General features: G+C 47.5%; 1 protein-coding gene across 1 annotated transcript; it reads left to right on the top strand.

Moving 5' to 3' along the window:
- The first annotated feature begins 9,608 nt into the window (after positions 1-9,608).
- LOC123858450 (group IID secretory phospholipase A2-like) lies at positions 9,609-15,303 on the top strand. The gene is made up of 4 exons (XM_045895498.1): positions 9,609-9,648; positions 12,486-12,630; positions 13,294-13,400; positions 15,158-15,303. The coding sequence occupies exons 1-4, from the start codon at positions 9,609-9,611 to the stop codon at positions 15,301-15,303; spliced, it is 438 nt and encodes a 145-aa protein (XP_045751454.1).
- The last annotated feature ends 371 nt before the right edge of the window (positions 15,304-15,674 follow it).

Consider the following 15,674-nt stretch of genomic DNA (forward strand, 5'->3'; position numbering starts at 1 on the left):
CTTCCTCACACCATACACAGAAGTTAACTCCAAACGGATGATAGATCTAATGGAAAGGTTAAAACTATAAAACTCTTAGAAGAAAACATAGGATTAAACCTTTGTGACTTTGCGTTAGGTGATGTTTTAGATACCACAACAAAAGTACAGTGGAAAAAAAAGGATAAACTGAAGTTCATTAAAATTAAAACTTTTTCCTGCAAACTATACTATCAAGAAAGTAAAAGGACAACCCACAGAATGGGAGAAAATATGTGCACATCATATGTCTAATAAGGGACTTGTGTCCAGAATATATAAAGAACTCTTACAACTCAACAATAAAAAGATAACAACCCAATTTGAAAATAGGCAAAGGATTTGAATAGACATTTCTCCAAAAAGAGAAACAAATGGCCAATAATCACATGAAAAGAAGCTCAACATTATTAGTCAGTAGGGAAATGCAAATAAAAACCAAAATGTGATACCACTTCACATCCACTAAGATGGCTATAATAAAAAAGACAAATGATAGCAAGCATTAGTAAGGATGTGGAAAATTGGAACCAGCATACATTGCCTGTGGGAATGTAAAACAGTGCAGCCACTTTGGGAAACTCTTCAGCAGTTTCCCAAAGCTCCAAACATGGAATCACCATATGACCCAGCAATGCCACCAAGGAGAAATGAAAATATCCAACCACACACAAAAAAATCTGCACACATGTTCATAGCAGCATTATTTATAATAACCAAAAAGTAGGAAAAACCCAAATGTCCATCAGTTGATGAACTGACACATAAAATGTGGCATATCTATACTGTGGAATATTATTCAACAATTAAAAGGAATAAAATATTGATGATACATGTTATAACATGGACGAACCTTGAAAAATTATGTAAAATTAAAGAAGCCAGTTACAAAAGGCCACATGTTATATGATTTTATTTACATGAAATGTCCAGAATAGGCAAATCTGTAGAGACATTAAGTAAATTAGTGGCTGCCTAGGGCTGGGGGGAGGGAGTGTGTGACAGAAGGGGCTGGGGAGTGACTGCTAAAGGGTAGGTTTTTTGGAGGATGTGGTAAATTAGATTGTGGTGATGGTTGCATACCTGAATATACAAAAGCAAAACCCACATCAAAGTGTACACTTGAAATGAATGAATGGTATGGTACCCAAATTATATTTCAATAAAGCTATTTTTTTAAATGGATCATATTATTCAGCTTTAAAAATGAAGGAAATTCTGATTCATGCCATCTGGATAAACCTTGAGGACATTACGTTAGGTAAAATAAGCCAGTCATAAAAAGGACAAATACTGTATGATTCCACATCTATGAGGCCCCCAGAGTAGTCACATTCATAGAGACAGAAAGTAGAATGTTGGTGGCCAGGGACTAGGGAGAGACAGGGAGGATGGGGAGTTAATGTTTAATGGTGCAGAGTTTGTTTCACAAGATGAAAAGCATTCTGCAGACGGATGGTGGTAATGGTTGCAACAGTGTGAATGTACTTAATGCCATTAACCTGTACACTCTGAAATGGTGAGGAGAGTAAATATTAGTTTTGTATATTTTGCCAACATTTAAAAAAAATATTAAAAAATGGATCATACACCTAGATGTAAAACCTAAGCTTATGAAATTTCTAGACGAACACATTGAAGAAAATCTTTGTGTCAGATGAGTCAGATTTCTCAGTACAACACCAAAAGCACACTATATAAGAGGAAAAAAACACAATAAACTGAACTTCATGAAAATTCAATTTCTGCTTTTTAAAAGAGGCTTTTAGAGCATGGAAAGACAAATCACAGACCAAAAGAAAATATTTGCAAATATCTGATAGAGGACTGATATCCAGAATATATAAAGAGCTCTTAAAACTCAATAATAAGAAAACAACACGATTTTTTTTTAAGATTTTATTTATTTATTTGAGAGAGATAGACACAGCTAGAGAGGGAACATAAGCAGGGGGGAGTGGGAGAGGGAGAAGCAGGCTTCCCGCTGAGCAGAGAGACCGATGTGGGGCTCGATGCTAGGACCCCGGGATCATGACCTGAGCCAAGGCAGACGCTCAATGACTGAGACACCCAGGCGCCCAACAACACGATTTTTAAAAATGAGTAGATGAGGGCGCCTGGGTGGTTCAGTCGGTTGTCTGCCTTCAGCTCAGGTCATGATCCTGGGGTCCTGGGATGGAGTCCCACATTGGGCTCCTTGCTCAGTGGGGAGTCTGCTTCTCCCTCTGCCCCTCCCCCACTCATGTTTGTGTGCTCTCTCATTCTCTCTCTGTCTCTCCTCTCTCTCTGAAATAAATAAATAAAATTTTTTAAAAAAAATTAAAATAGGGGCACCTGGGTGGCTCAGTCATCAAGCATCTGCCTTCGGCTCAGGTCATGATACCAGGGTCCTGAGATCGAGCCCCACATCGGGCTCCCTGCTCCGCGGGAAGCCTGCTTCTCCCTCTCCCTCTACCCCTCCCCTCTGCTTGTGTTCCCTCTCACGCTGTGTCTCTCTCTGTCAAGTAAATACATAAGATCTTTTTAAAAAATAAATAAAAATAAAATAAATAAAATGAGTAAATGATTTGCACAGACTCTTCACCAAGGAAGATATTGGTTGACAAATGAGCATATACAAAAGGCGCTCAGGATCATGAGGCATTAGGGAAATGAAAGTTAATACCACATGAGATTTACTACACATTTATTAGAATGCCTAAAATTTAAAAGACTGACCATACTAAATTTGGGGGATGATGTGAAGCAACTGGAACTTTCACATACTTGTGGGAGGAATGTAAAATGGTACAGCCACTCTGGAAATCAGCTGGGCAATTTCTTATCAAATTAAACATACACCTACCATACGACCTAGTCAAGTCACCCCTTGCTTTTTACCCAAGAGTAAAGGAAGCATGTGCTCATACAAAGACATATACACAAACATTCATAAAGCTACAAATTATAAATGATCCAAATGTTCACCAATTGGAAAAAGGACAGACTGTGATACATTCATACAACGGAATACCGGCTCCCCAGTTGAAAGGAGGGGACCCCATTCCATGGGACAACACAACCTGGAGGGGGGCCCGAGGGAACTTTTTTTTTTTGAAGATCTAATTGGCTTTATTTTTTTTTATTTATTCTTATGTTAATGCCCATACATTACATCATTAGTTTTAGATGTAGTGTTCCATGATTCATTGTTTGTGCATAACACCCAGTGCTCCATGCAGAACGTGCCCTCCTCAATACCATTCACCAGGCTAACCCATCCTCCCACCCTCCTCCCCTCTAGAACCCTCAGTTTGTTTTTCAGAGTCCATCGTCTCTCATGGTTCGTCTACCCCTCTGATTTTCCCCCCTTCATTCTTCCCCTCCTGCTACCTTCTTCTTCTTCTTCTTCTTCTTTTTTTTTCTCCGAGGGAACTTTTTTGGGGAATGGAAGCATTTTCTGGGTGGCTGGGGTGTGGCTCTACAGGGGTGAACATCTGTCAAAATTCACTGAACTTGACACATTTTATTGGTAAATTTCATTCTTTGTAAATCGTACCTCAGTAAGGTTGATTTTAAAAGAAACAGCGTTTCTAAGAAAAACAGACGGCTTCTGCATTTATAACAAAAATGTTCTATATATCCATATCTATAATGATTGCTTTGCCAAATCATCCCTAATCATTAAGCAGTTGACTGTGGAGGAATGAGGCATCAAAGGACATCGTTTCCATTTTATGGAGGCAGACACCGGAGGCTGTAAACTGGAGGGCCATGTGTCTCGGCCTTATGAGTCAGGGAAGGCCTGTCTACAGGCAGCGTCTGGAGGATCTGGCCAGTCCCGCAGATCAAATCCCTGAACTGCAGGCCTGGTGTGTGTGTGTACGCTGGGGGGAGGTGTGGGGGTGCAAGCAGAAGAAAGAGGATGATGACTAAGCTGCTCGCCTCCTCCAGGGAGCCTGCCAGGGCATCTCTTCTTCTCTCTGGGCTCCCTTAACACCTGCGTTAGTCTACTCTAGCTGCCATCACCAAGTACCACAGGCTGGGTGGCTTTAACAACCGACATTTCCTTTCTTAAACTTCTGGAGGCTGGAAGTTGCAGGTCAAGGTGTCAGCTGGGTTGGTTCCTTCTGAGGCCTCTGTCCTTGGTTTGCGGACCGTCATCTTCTCCCTGGGTCCTCACATGCTCGTTCCTCCCTGCCTGTCCCTGTCCCAAGCTCCCCTTCTTACAAGGAGTCATATTGAATTAGGACCTACCCTAATGACTTCATTTTAACTCAATTACGTCTTTAAAGACTCTCTCCAAATATGGCCACATGCTGACGTACCGGGGACTAGGATTTCAACATAGAAATTGAGGGCGGGCACCATTCAGCCATTGTCCACAAGCCCACGGCTACAGCCCACTGGGAAAAACCAGACTTGGGAGTGACACTAGGTCTGGTCATCCCTCTGTTTGAGTGGTTTGACCCTTTAAAGTCCCACTAACCCTTCTGGAAGTGGAGCAAATAATACCAGCTTCTAAATTGTGCTTTGAGGAGGGAGTGAGCAAAGACTTTGTGCGAGGCAGAGCACCGTTCTTTCCCATGGAGTTCATGGTGTATCCCTCTAAGCTAACCCTTTCACCAGGTCTCACCCCCAACCCCTGGGGGGTCATATCAACAGTAAGAAATGCCTCTGGCTTATTATCCCGCCCATGTGAGTCAGAACCCCCTTGAGCCCCTACTTCCCAAATAAAGTCTTGCTATTATTTCTGGGAGTCTCTGTGGGAGCCTCGGGAGCCCCAGGATTCTCCTAGTCTTCTCCTCTGCTCCCCCGTGTGACCTCCACAGCTGTTCATGGAGGCTTCAGCACCCCAAAGTTGCAGGCTCTCAGACGCCCGGTGGGGCCACCCCACCTTCTAGCCTCAGAGCCACACTGTGCTGTGCACAGAGGAGGGGGCATGCTTCTAGCCCCACACTGCCATGTCTGTCCCCTGGGTCCTACCCGGTGACCGTAGCCTATGCCCGAAGCTTCTATATGGCCCTCTCCATTGGGCTCCAGCCAAACCTGCCAAATGAATATCTTGGTGTCCACAGCCATGCCCCCATTCTGACTCCTCAGGCAGATCAACTCACCTCCAAGCAAATCATCTCATGCAAATTGGTGTGAGGTCCCCACCCCCCAACCCGGAGATGGAGCGCCAGGGGTTGGCACAGCCCAGGTTCCAACCAGCTCTGAAGTGTCTGGTTGCTCTGGGGACATCATAAGTTCCTAGTGGGGATCTGCCTTACCCTTTTGTCTCTGCACCCGATGCACTGCGCTGGGCCTGCTGACAGCGAATAGTAGGTGCTCAGGAAATGCCTGTTGAATGGAGTCGCTTGCTGGCTTCCTGTGGGATTTCTTGGAAGTGTGGTCTTTGCCCCCCATAAGCTAATATTAATAACAACACCAACCGCCGTTTATGGAGTGCCTCAGTGTACAAGCCAAGCACCCTATATGCCCCTTGGAATCCTTACCAAAACCCCGGTGGGGGGCATTCTCATTTCCCTCCACCCCATTTAACAGATGAGGAAACAGATGAGCAGTGAGAATCCAAGTCAGGCCAGTCTGGCCCCACTTCCTTCTGAATGCCCAGGCTCTCCTGCCTCCCAGGTTGATGTGTGCTTGAGGAAAGCAGCAGGGGCCGGGCCAGGGCCGGGAAAGGAAGAACCTTCTGGCAATGACCACCGCAAAGCTGCTGGCTGTGGGGATTTCTGATTCTGAAAGTACATTCCACGGCCACTAGTCTGAGTTTAGATCACTCTGAATGAACTGAGAGGTCAAAGTGGAAATCCCCCCGCTGTGTGTGACCAGCTCTGCATCATTTAGAAACAAGAGACTCTGGGTGTGAGGCACGTGGGGAAGTCAGTTTGCCCAGTGCCTTGCTTTGGTCAGAATTTTAGACTCTTTCCTCCTGGGAGGAGGAGTCAGCAGGTGCCATACATTTACTGATCATGACCTGTGTGCCTATAGTCCCCATCATTCCACCTGAACTCATGACAGCAAGCTGTCAGGGGGTGCGTTGCTGGCCCCATTTCTCAGATGGGAAACCTGAGGCTCAGAGAGATGAAGCAGTGGAATCAAGGTAATGCCGTTGTTAAGCTGGAATTCAAAGCCACATCAGTCTGATAGCAAAGCTGTTGAAGGAATTTTCACAATGGGAACACACCAAAGTACCCAACACCCAGCCAGTGCAGGGGATCAGAGACGAACTCAGAGCCTTCGGGGAAGCACCCTCTCCTGCAAACCTTCGGTAACTCCCAGCTTGCTCTCCGATACCCTCTGCAGGTTCCCATGGATGGACCCCAGGCCATGGGATCTTTGCAGTGAGTGGAGCTTTGCAGGGAGGGATGGGTCGAGGGCAGGATCCTACCACTGGCTAAAAGGATATGTTCTCCCCCATGGGGGTACCTCTTAGGAGATGGGGGTCCACTTTCTTCTCTTCCGCAGTGAGGTTGGGGCAGCAGTTTTCCAGACTCTGCCAGCTCTCCTCACTTCCACCTCCATCAGTGTGGGGAGGGCAAGAAAGTATGGCGGAGCCCCTGGGTGCAATGACTCATCTGTAACATGGGGATTAGGGCAGTACCTACCTTATGTTACGATGTGTGAACCACTTAGAGCAGTGCCCAGCTCATAGTAAGGGTGGCTCTGGCAGATCTGTGTTCAAACCCAGATTCTGCCACATACCGGATGTGTGACCCTAGCAACTTTCTAACCTCTCTGAGCCCCACTTTCCTCACCTGTAAAATGGGAATATCAGTATCTTCCTCATGGTGCGGTTGTGAAAATTAAATGAGACAACAGCCCAGTGCCCGACACACAGTAGAAGCTCCGCTGATGGTAAATATTCCTAACAGAATTTGCATGCCAGCATCTAAGCCCCTCCTGCTCCTTTCCACCCACTACCTGGAGATCTTGACGGGTTGCAGCCTAATGATATCATCAAGTGTTTTTCCTACCATTTCCAGAGAAGTAAAAGCACACAGACTTGCTGACAATGACAAGTCCCGAGGAACAACCAGGCCCAATGGAAACGCATATGTGTTGATAGAGGCAGAAGCAAGGGAGTTTCTAAATTCCTACAGACTTCAGAGAATGGAAGAGGCTTAAAAACTTTCTCTGTTCCAACCCAGCGATTTCACTTCTGAACATCTATTTTAAAGCAACTACCTTTTAAACATAGACAAAGCTTTATCATCCCAGCGTTAACTATAATAATGAGTGGGGGTGACCTGAAAGTCATAATAAAGAAAAAAAAGTCAAGAAAAACAGACCCAGAAATGACCCAAATGATAGAATTAGTAGATAAAGCTATTAGAACACTTACGATAAATATATTCCTTATGCTTAAGATAGAGGAAAGCTTGAGCGGGGTAAGTAGAATCATAGATCTTTTTCTTAAACCCAGATCAAATTTCTAGAGTAAAACAAATACACTCCAGAGGAAAGGAACAGTGGACAGGACTAAGGCAGATTTGACAACACAGAAGAAAAGGCTAGTTGTTTTCTATTCATCGTAAGCAGTGAGGGTGACATTAAAGATGACAATAATGATGGGAACCATCCATAGCTAACGTCTGTTGATCTCTAGCTATGGACCAAGCCCTGTTCACCTACCATGTTGCTTAATTCCTGTGACAGGCCTTTGAAGCAGGTACAGTCATTGTCCCCATTTTACACATGAGGAAGCAGAAGACACGATGTTCCAGGTGAGGCAGGTGGAGCACCAGGGAGGTTAGCCTTAACCCAGGTGGTCTGGGTTTGAACATCTCCTCCCACCCTCTTCACCTCCGCGGAATGCTACACAGTCCAAGCTGTGGTCACTGTGGTGGCTTTCTTTCCATGGGTGGGACTTGTATAGTGTGCTGCATGCATGGGGCCTCTAAACCCCACAGCAGTCAGAGGAGGGAGGAACTATTGTCCCCATATTGTCCCCACCAGCAAATGAGGAAGCCAAGGATCATGGAGGAGGAGCGATTGGCTCAGAGTCCCACCGTTGATAAGAGAAGGAGCCAGAATTTGAAGCAGGTCTCTCTGGCCCCAAACCTAGCCTTTCAGATGTGCTCTGGGGTCTCGGGAAGTGTTGGGGACAGCCAGTTCTGAGGCTTCTCTGTAGCATGCATTTGCCGTTAGGGAAAAGCCTCCTGGAATCAACAAAGGACCTGTGGTCCTGGCTACTTTTGCTCCTACCCAAATGATAACCAGATCAGGAGCAGCTGGGACTCTGGGAGGTACCCACGTGCCCCATCAGGAGCCCAGATCTGGAAGATGGTACGCTGAAGTCCCGCACTGAGAGGAGTGTAAAGGAATGACCACAGAGCACACACAAGGGACGCATGTCAGAGACTATGCCAGGGCCATACAGTGTGCTTGCTGCTTACTTATTTTGCTTGCAGGTTATTTTCTCACAGATGAGGTAGTCAGTTGGTGACTGAGTCAAGGAACAAAGGAAAAATTAGATTCGAGAGAAAGAACTCTCAGCAGGGACTCTTGCTGACATACTTTTTGGGTGAGCAGGCAGCAAGGAGGTCAGTCTGTGGACTATGTCCTTGAGAGCCATCCAACGAGCGTGGGAGAAAACCAATCTCTACTACCAATGGACCCTCCATGAAACCTTGAAAGGCTACCAGTGGAGTGTCTGTGGGAGCGCATCTCTAGAACGCCTATGTGTCCTTGAGCACCTCCACCCTCTGAGTGAGTTCACACCATCTGCCTTGTTAGGATTCTCCTATGCAAACTGAGGCAGACCTGCAGAGTAAGATGTCAACACACATCAATTGCCTTCAAATCGTGCCCATGCTCTGATGCTCAAGTTCACATTAGGAATAGATCCTACAAAATAATTCCGGACACACACTGAGATTTAGCCTCAAGGATTTCTCTCACTGTACCACTGTATGGACTAGAACAGTAAAAAAAAAAAAGCCAAACATAAAAACAGAGAGTAAAATGGTGGTTACCAGGAGACAGGGAGGAGCAAAAATAGGACAGATATTGTTTATAGGTAAAAGCTTGCAACAAGTAGTAAATAAGTCCTAGAGATCAAATGCACAGTCTAGTGAATACAGACAACAATATTGCATTGTAATCATCAAACTTGCTAAGAGATTAGATCTTTATTCCAACCACTAAAAAGAAATTATAATTATTCGACGTGACAGAGGTACTAATTATTGCTATACTGGCAGTCATGGCATAATATATAAATGTATCCACTCAACATGTTGTACACCTGAAATTTACACAATGTTATATGTCAAATATATTTCAATCAAAAAAAAAAGCGAATAGTGTGTACTGGATTCACAAGCAATTTTTAAATTGTTTTATTGTCTGTGATTTTTCAAATCTCCTCCACTGAATGTGTTCCTTTTGCAATCAAAAAGTCAAAAAAAAAAAAAACAGGTATTAAAAATAAAAACAATAAAATTCCCCGGTTGCTAGAAACAGGAAATAGAAAGAGCGTGCCCCGGTGCCGGAGCTGGGAAGGACAGGGGTGGGCTCGGCCTGGTGGGGCTACTCTGCTATAAGAGGCCGCCTGGATAGAAGGGGACTTCCAGCAGCTGTGTCCACTGCTCTGCACTGGGACCATGGAGCTTCCCCTGCTGTGCACCCTGCTGGTGTTTGCTGGTGAGTGGGACAGGACCCACAGCTGGGAAGGGAAGGCGGGATGTGAGTAGGCACTGTATGTCCTTCCTAGACTGAGCCTCTACTCTGGTCCCCACTGCTCTGGCCCCCCAGTCCTCAACCCTTCTTGCCCCTGCAAGGAGCCAGCAGCAGCAGCTGGTCCCCTAGACCCTGGCTTCAGCCACGGAGCTCTGGGCTGCCCTGCTGTGCAGCAGTGAGGATGAGCCCCTAGAGGCTCAGACACTGGGGCTGGCGGAGCAGATGCCTACAGTACTTTGGACACAAGTTACAGAAAGGGATCTCCCCACCTCACCCTGCTCCCCTCTGTCACCTTGACCAAATAATAACAATCTTTCATTTACACACAGCACTGTGTACTTTTAGAACCCCTTCTTTCATGTTCATTGTCTCCCTTGAACCTGGGAAGAGGGTCCTGTTGACAGTGGTGAGAGCTGGGGCAGTTTCCATTCAATCTTCCGCAGATCAAATGTAAAAATGTGGTTGCTAGCAAATCGGTGTTTTTGTTTCTCAATCCATCCGAGTATGTAGTGTTAGAAAGGATTTGTACTTTAAAATGTGGTTTTATGTAATTCTGGGACTACCAAATTTTTTAGAAGAACACATATCCAGGGCTACAGCGAAAACCATCAGGGAAATTGCAGTCAAGCTACAAAAACTCATCTCTCAGACATAAAGAAGCGATAATACACTGTAGAGATAAAATATACAGGTGAACCTGCATTCAAATGCTGTCTCCTGTCAGGATGACCTTGGCCAAGTCACCCTACCTCTCTATGTCCTCATCTGTAAAATGGACATAATAGCACCCTCTTCATAAGGTTGTTAGGACTTTACTTAGAAAATGTATCCAAAAAAAAAAAAATGTATCCAAAGTGTTTAGCAAGTGTAAGTAATAGCGAGCAAACAATAGCTTAACACACAGCACATGCGTGATGAGCTGGTAGCTGTGCTATCTCTTGGGGGAAGGGGGCCCATCCCCCTCAGTGCCAGTGAAGGATAGAAAGAGCTACCAAGACAGGAATTACTGACAAGCTAAGCCAGTTCACCAAAGGTCTCATGACCACAGATGGAGCTCCTTGGTGTCTCAGGGCTGGTTTCGCCTCACTATAAAATTATAAGAAATAAGACTACCATCCCAAAGCCTTCTGGAAGCAAAGCTAAACTTATTGCTTGCCTGGCAAAGGAAAACTGCATCATTCAAGTGTGAGTTTATTTGTGTATTGTGAAGCTGACGTGGAAAGGGCCAGTTTTAGGGTGGAAAGAGGGATGAGGAAGACCAGAAATGCAAGAGTCTGAATTCAGGTCCCTGGTTGGTGCACAGGTGGGTGGTAACTCTCTTTGCCGTGGCTTGCCTCCAGGTTCCTCATCACGGAATCCGGGCTTCCAGTGGGCCTGGGATGGGTCATTAGTCCCCTCAAGGCTTAGCAAGGGTTCTCTTAAACATTTTACAGCTGGAGGCACCGTGTCAAACAGGAGTGACAACGTGGGTTCCTGCACATTGAGGGGACACACTGGGGACAGAACAGACCTGCAAGTACCGGACACCCCCGGTCACTTTTAGCTGCAGCCCATTGCTCGAGCCCCTCCCAAACCCCCTCTTCCCACCTACCCCTCCCCCAGTTTGGGGCTCACTCCCACTTTGCTATTTACTTCATTTGCACACAGCTTCCATTATAACACCATTTACCTGGGAATGGGAGGGGAGGTCCATAATGAGGTCACTCTAAGGGCCCCACCTGGCCACGTCTCCCTGAGACTCAGCTCCATCTGTGTCCTCGAACCGTCTCTCGAGGTTGTACACGTGCACAGTTCGGTCTCCTTATCTTGTCTGTTCCTCCCAGGCTCTCCCCTGAATTCATCGACTTCATATATTTTATTTCTCCTATCTCAACATTAAGCATTCCTCTCCCCCAATAAAATAAAATCCCCTTATGACCAATTCTAATGAGTAGCAATTATGACTACAATGAAAAATATCCATGAAAATCATTGATTTCTAAATCACACTGCCTCCCAGGTGAGCCATGCGGTGCTTTAATCTGCAGTTTTCTCTCAGGGAGGCGAGGGGCAGCGTGGGGTGCAGGGAAAAGAGTGAGTCTTCCTGTTACAGAATGGGAACTCAATGCAGAGGCAGGTAATGGCACCAAACTGCTTTGGGTTTTAATCCTAGCTCCTCCATGTACCAGCCACTGTGACCCAGTATGAGGCTCAAGCTGCACATCTATGAAGTGGGTATCAAACATAGTTCTTGTTGTACCAATGTCAGTTTCTTAGTTCCCATAAGTATACAGTAATTATGTAAGCCAATCATAACATCAAAGGAAAGTAGGTGAGGGGTGTATAAGAACTCTCTGTAACTCCTTGCAACTTTTCTGTACATCTAGAATGTACCAAGATAAAAAGTATATTTATTGGGGGAAAAAAAAACGAGTATTTATCTCATGGGTTGAATGGAGTCAATAAATTACTACATGAAAAGACCCATAGGGTCACCTGGGTGGTTCAGTTGGTTAAGTGTCTGCCTTCGGCTCAGGTCATGATCCCGGGGTCCTGGATCTAGCCCCATGTAGGGCTCCCTGCTCAGCGGGGAGCCTGCTTCTCCCTCTCCCTCTGCCCCTCCCCCCGCTCGTGCTCTCTGTCTCTCTCTCTTAAAAAAAAAAAAAAAAGGCCCATAATAAGCACTCACTATCGCTATATTTTTAATAGTTTTAGTGGTTGTAGTCATTTTATTATCCAAGGTCACGGGTTTGGTCCAACCAGGCACAGGCCTATGACCTCCGATGTTCATGTCCTCTCCTTGTTGCTGGACTCTCTGGCAGGTGTGATTCCAACCCAGGGCGGGGTCTTGAACCTGAACAAGATGATCAAACAAGTGACCGGGAAGGCGCCCATCATCTCCTATTGGCACTACGGCTGTCACTGTGGACCTGGGGGCAAAGGCCAACCCAAAGATGCCACAGACTGGTAATCCTTTCGCAGGCAGGGCCACAGGTGGCTGTCCTGTCCTGCCCCCACCCCAGGACTCTCCCATTTCCTGTTCCTCCATGTATTCATTCCGTGAATTCATTTTGTGCTGTGTGCTAGGGAACTCTGCTGAGGCCCGGTACTGTCCCAGCCCTCCTGGAGCTTGCCTTCTAGCTGGTTCTGCAGAGTCTCTGAAGGCCCTTTGCACTTCCAACCCCTGATCTAGTTAGAACACCCACACACACTCCCTGCTGCCATTTCACACTGTTTGTTTGTTTGTTTGTTTTAATTCCTACCTCTTTTTGTCACTGTCTCATTCAATCTTTACCACATCCCCCCCGGGAATCAGCCAGGAGGGAGAGCAATCCCCTCATCCACCACTTACAGGCTGTGTGACCTTGGGCATGTGGCTTGACCTCCCTGAGTCTGTTTCTTCATCTGTGAAATGGGGATTATCCTAGTGCCCCCATCATAGGATGGTAGTGCAGATTGGGAGAATATTCACAGACAAAACACATGCCTGGTTCATAGAAAGCACTCAAGAGGCGTTAGCTAGCGGGACCATAACCCTGCCGGCCTTGACTCCTCCAAGGCGGGCACTCAGTTTCTACCCTTGGGCAGCCGCACTCCCTGCCCGTCCCTCCTCCTGTCCTCTCCCTCCAGGTGCTGTCAGAACCATGACTGCTGCTATGCTCACCTGGGAAGGCGCCGATGCCGTGTTCACACAGACCATTATGACTACACCTTTTCCTACGGGGACATCCAGTGCTGTGAGTGCCCGGGCCTTGGGTTTGGAGTTAGAGGCGAAGGAAGGGAGTTCTGGCCCTTACTGCCTTCATGCGCTGTGTGACAATGCACAAGCCGCTCAACCTCTGTTTTTCTCATGTGCCCAGTGATAGTAGCGGGGCTGTGGAGGAATTTGGGGCTGGGAGTATGGAGAAGTCCAATGGGGCTTTTGACCCCTCTAGGATTTGGAAGGCTGGCAGACCTCAGCTTGGATCCCAGAGCCACCATCAACCAGCTGTGTGACCTTGAACACCCTCTGAACATCAGTATATTCTCATCTGTAAACTCAGGCTGATAACAGTATTCTACCCCCTAAAGTTAATTTAAGAACTAAAATGAGGGCGCCTGGGTGGCTCAGATGGTTAAGCGTCTGCCTTCGGCTCAGGTCATGATCTCAGGGTCCTGGGATCGAGTCCCGCATCGGGCTCCCTGTTCCTTGGGAGCCTGCTTCTCCCTTTGCCTCTCTCTCTCTGTCTCTAATGAATATATAAATAAAATCTTTAAAAAAAAAAAAAAGAACTAAAATGAGAGCAGACAGAATGAGCCTCGCACATACCTGCTGCCAAGTGCATGCTCGATAAATCGCTTGGACTACGTAAGATATCATTGTTACAACTTACTTCGTTACGGTCCTCAGAGCGGCCCAGCCAGGAGCAGCACCACCCTGATGATCTCCATTTTATAGACAAGGAAAGTGAGACCAGAGTGAAGAGGTGTTTGCCCAGGGTCACCCAGCTGCAGGTGACAGCGCCTGGGCTAGACCTCAGGTCCCCCCTGGCCCTGGGTCCATGCTTGGAGACAGCGGGCAACTCCCGGGGCTGGGAATCAAGTGGGTTCGTCACATCAGTCCCTGTTCATTAAAGGTTTAATAATAATAGCAACAGGGGCGCCTCGGTGGCTCAGTCGGTTAAGCGTCTGCCTGCGGCTCGGGTCATGATCTAGAGATCCAGGATCGAGCCCCCGTGTCGGGCTCCCTGCTCAGCGGGGAGTCTGCTTCTCCCTCTCCCTCTGCCCCTCCTCCCGCTCATGCTCGCTCTCACTCTCTGTCTAATAAATAAATAAAATCTTTAAATAGTAATAATGCAACAATAATAGCCAACATTTATTGAGCACCTACTGTGTGCTGAGTGCTTTGGTTCTTCAGTACTCTCGACAGCCCCAAGGCAGCACCTACCCTCACCCCAAGTACAGAAAATGAAACTGGTGCCCCAAGGTCCCTTCGGCCTCAGTCTCTGCACATGCTGTTCCACCTGCATGAAACAGTTCCCCTCTGCCACCCCAGCTTTCCACGGGGGGAGCAGAACCTTCCCACCTCAGCTCAAATGGCTCTTGACGCTGAGTACGGTCCCCCTATTTTACTGTCCTGTAGCCCCTGCATCATCCCTTCCTTCCACGAGGAACAGGTTGTGATCCCCATTTCTGTGGTTCTCAAATATCTGCTGCCCCCACGGGAGTGTGAACTGCACGCATCCGTTCGGGTCAGTACTGTCCCCCCAGGGCCTGCCACAGGATGGGTGCTCAGTTGTTTATTAAATGGATGAATAAATAAAGGAGCAAAGACAAACAGGGAGGTCGTGGTTCGTGCCCAGGGTCATGCAGCTAGAGTCCAAGCAGCTGGGAAGGGTACTCGAAAGCTGAGCAAGGACGGGGCTGCCTTCAGAAACTCCCTCTGGGACCCTAAGGCCGCCCTGGGCTTTGCGTCGGGAGGGGATGGACACTGAGCCCCCTTCTCCACCCGCAGCCAACAAGGGGAACTGGTGTGAGCAGGAGCTGTGCGCCTGTGACAAGAAGGTGGCCTTCTGCCTGAAGCAGAACCTGGACACCTACCAGAAGCACCTGCGTTACTACTGGAGGCCGCGCTGCAAAGGCCAGACCCCTATGTGCTAGCAGGGGCCCACCCCGCTGCCCCACACTCCCTCCCGTTCCTCAGCATCTCTGGCTCTGGTGCTCCGCCCCTGCCCCAGCATCTGACCCCCTGAACCGGCTGGGGAGGCTCTCAACCACGCCCCACCCTCCTTCCTGCTCTTGGACCTTCCAAATCTTCTTGACCGAGGCCGCCGCTCTCTTCTGAGCGTGTATTGAGATCTGCGGAGAAGCCAAGGCCAGGAAGCCCCTGGGGATGGTGTTTGGGCCGAAGCCACAGGTGTTGGGGGTGTTGGGGGTGGGGATTTGGGGTCCATGGTGGGCGAGTCCCCCTTGCCATTGCCACTCGACAGGCCCCCTGGCCGAGTCTCACCCCGTCCGACACACTGTCCAAG

This window comes from Mirounga angustirostris, unplaced genomic scaffold (assembly GCF_029215605.1).
Source record: "Mirounga angustirostris isolate CCGP_5_RB_7025 unplaced genomic scaffold, mMirAng1.0.hap1 SCAF_4, whole genome shotgun sequence".
Lineage (NCBI taxonomy): Eukaryota > Metazoa > Chordata > Mammalia > Carnivora > Phocidae > Mirounga > Mirounga angustirostris.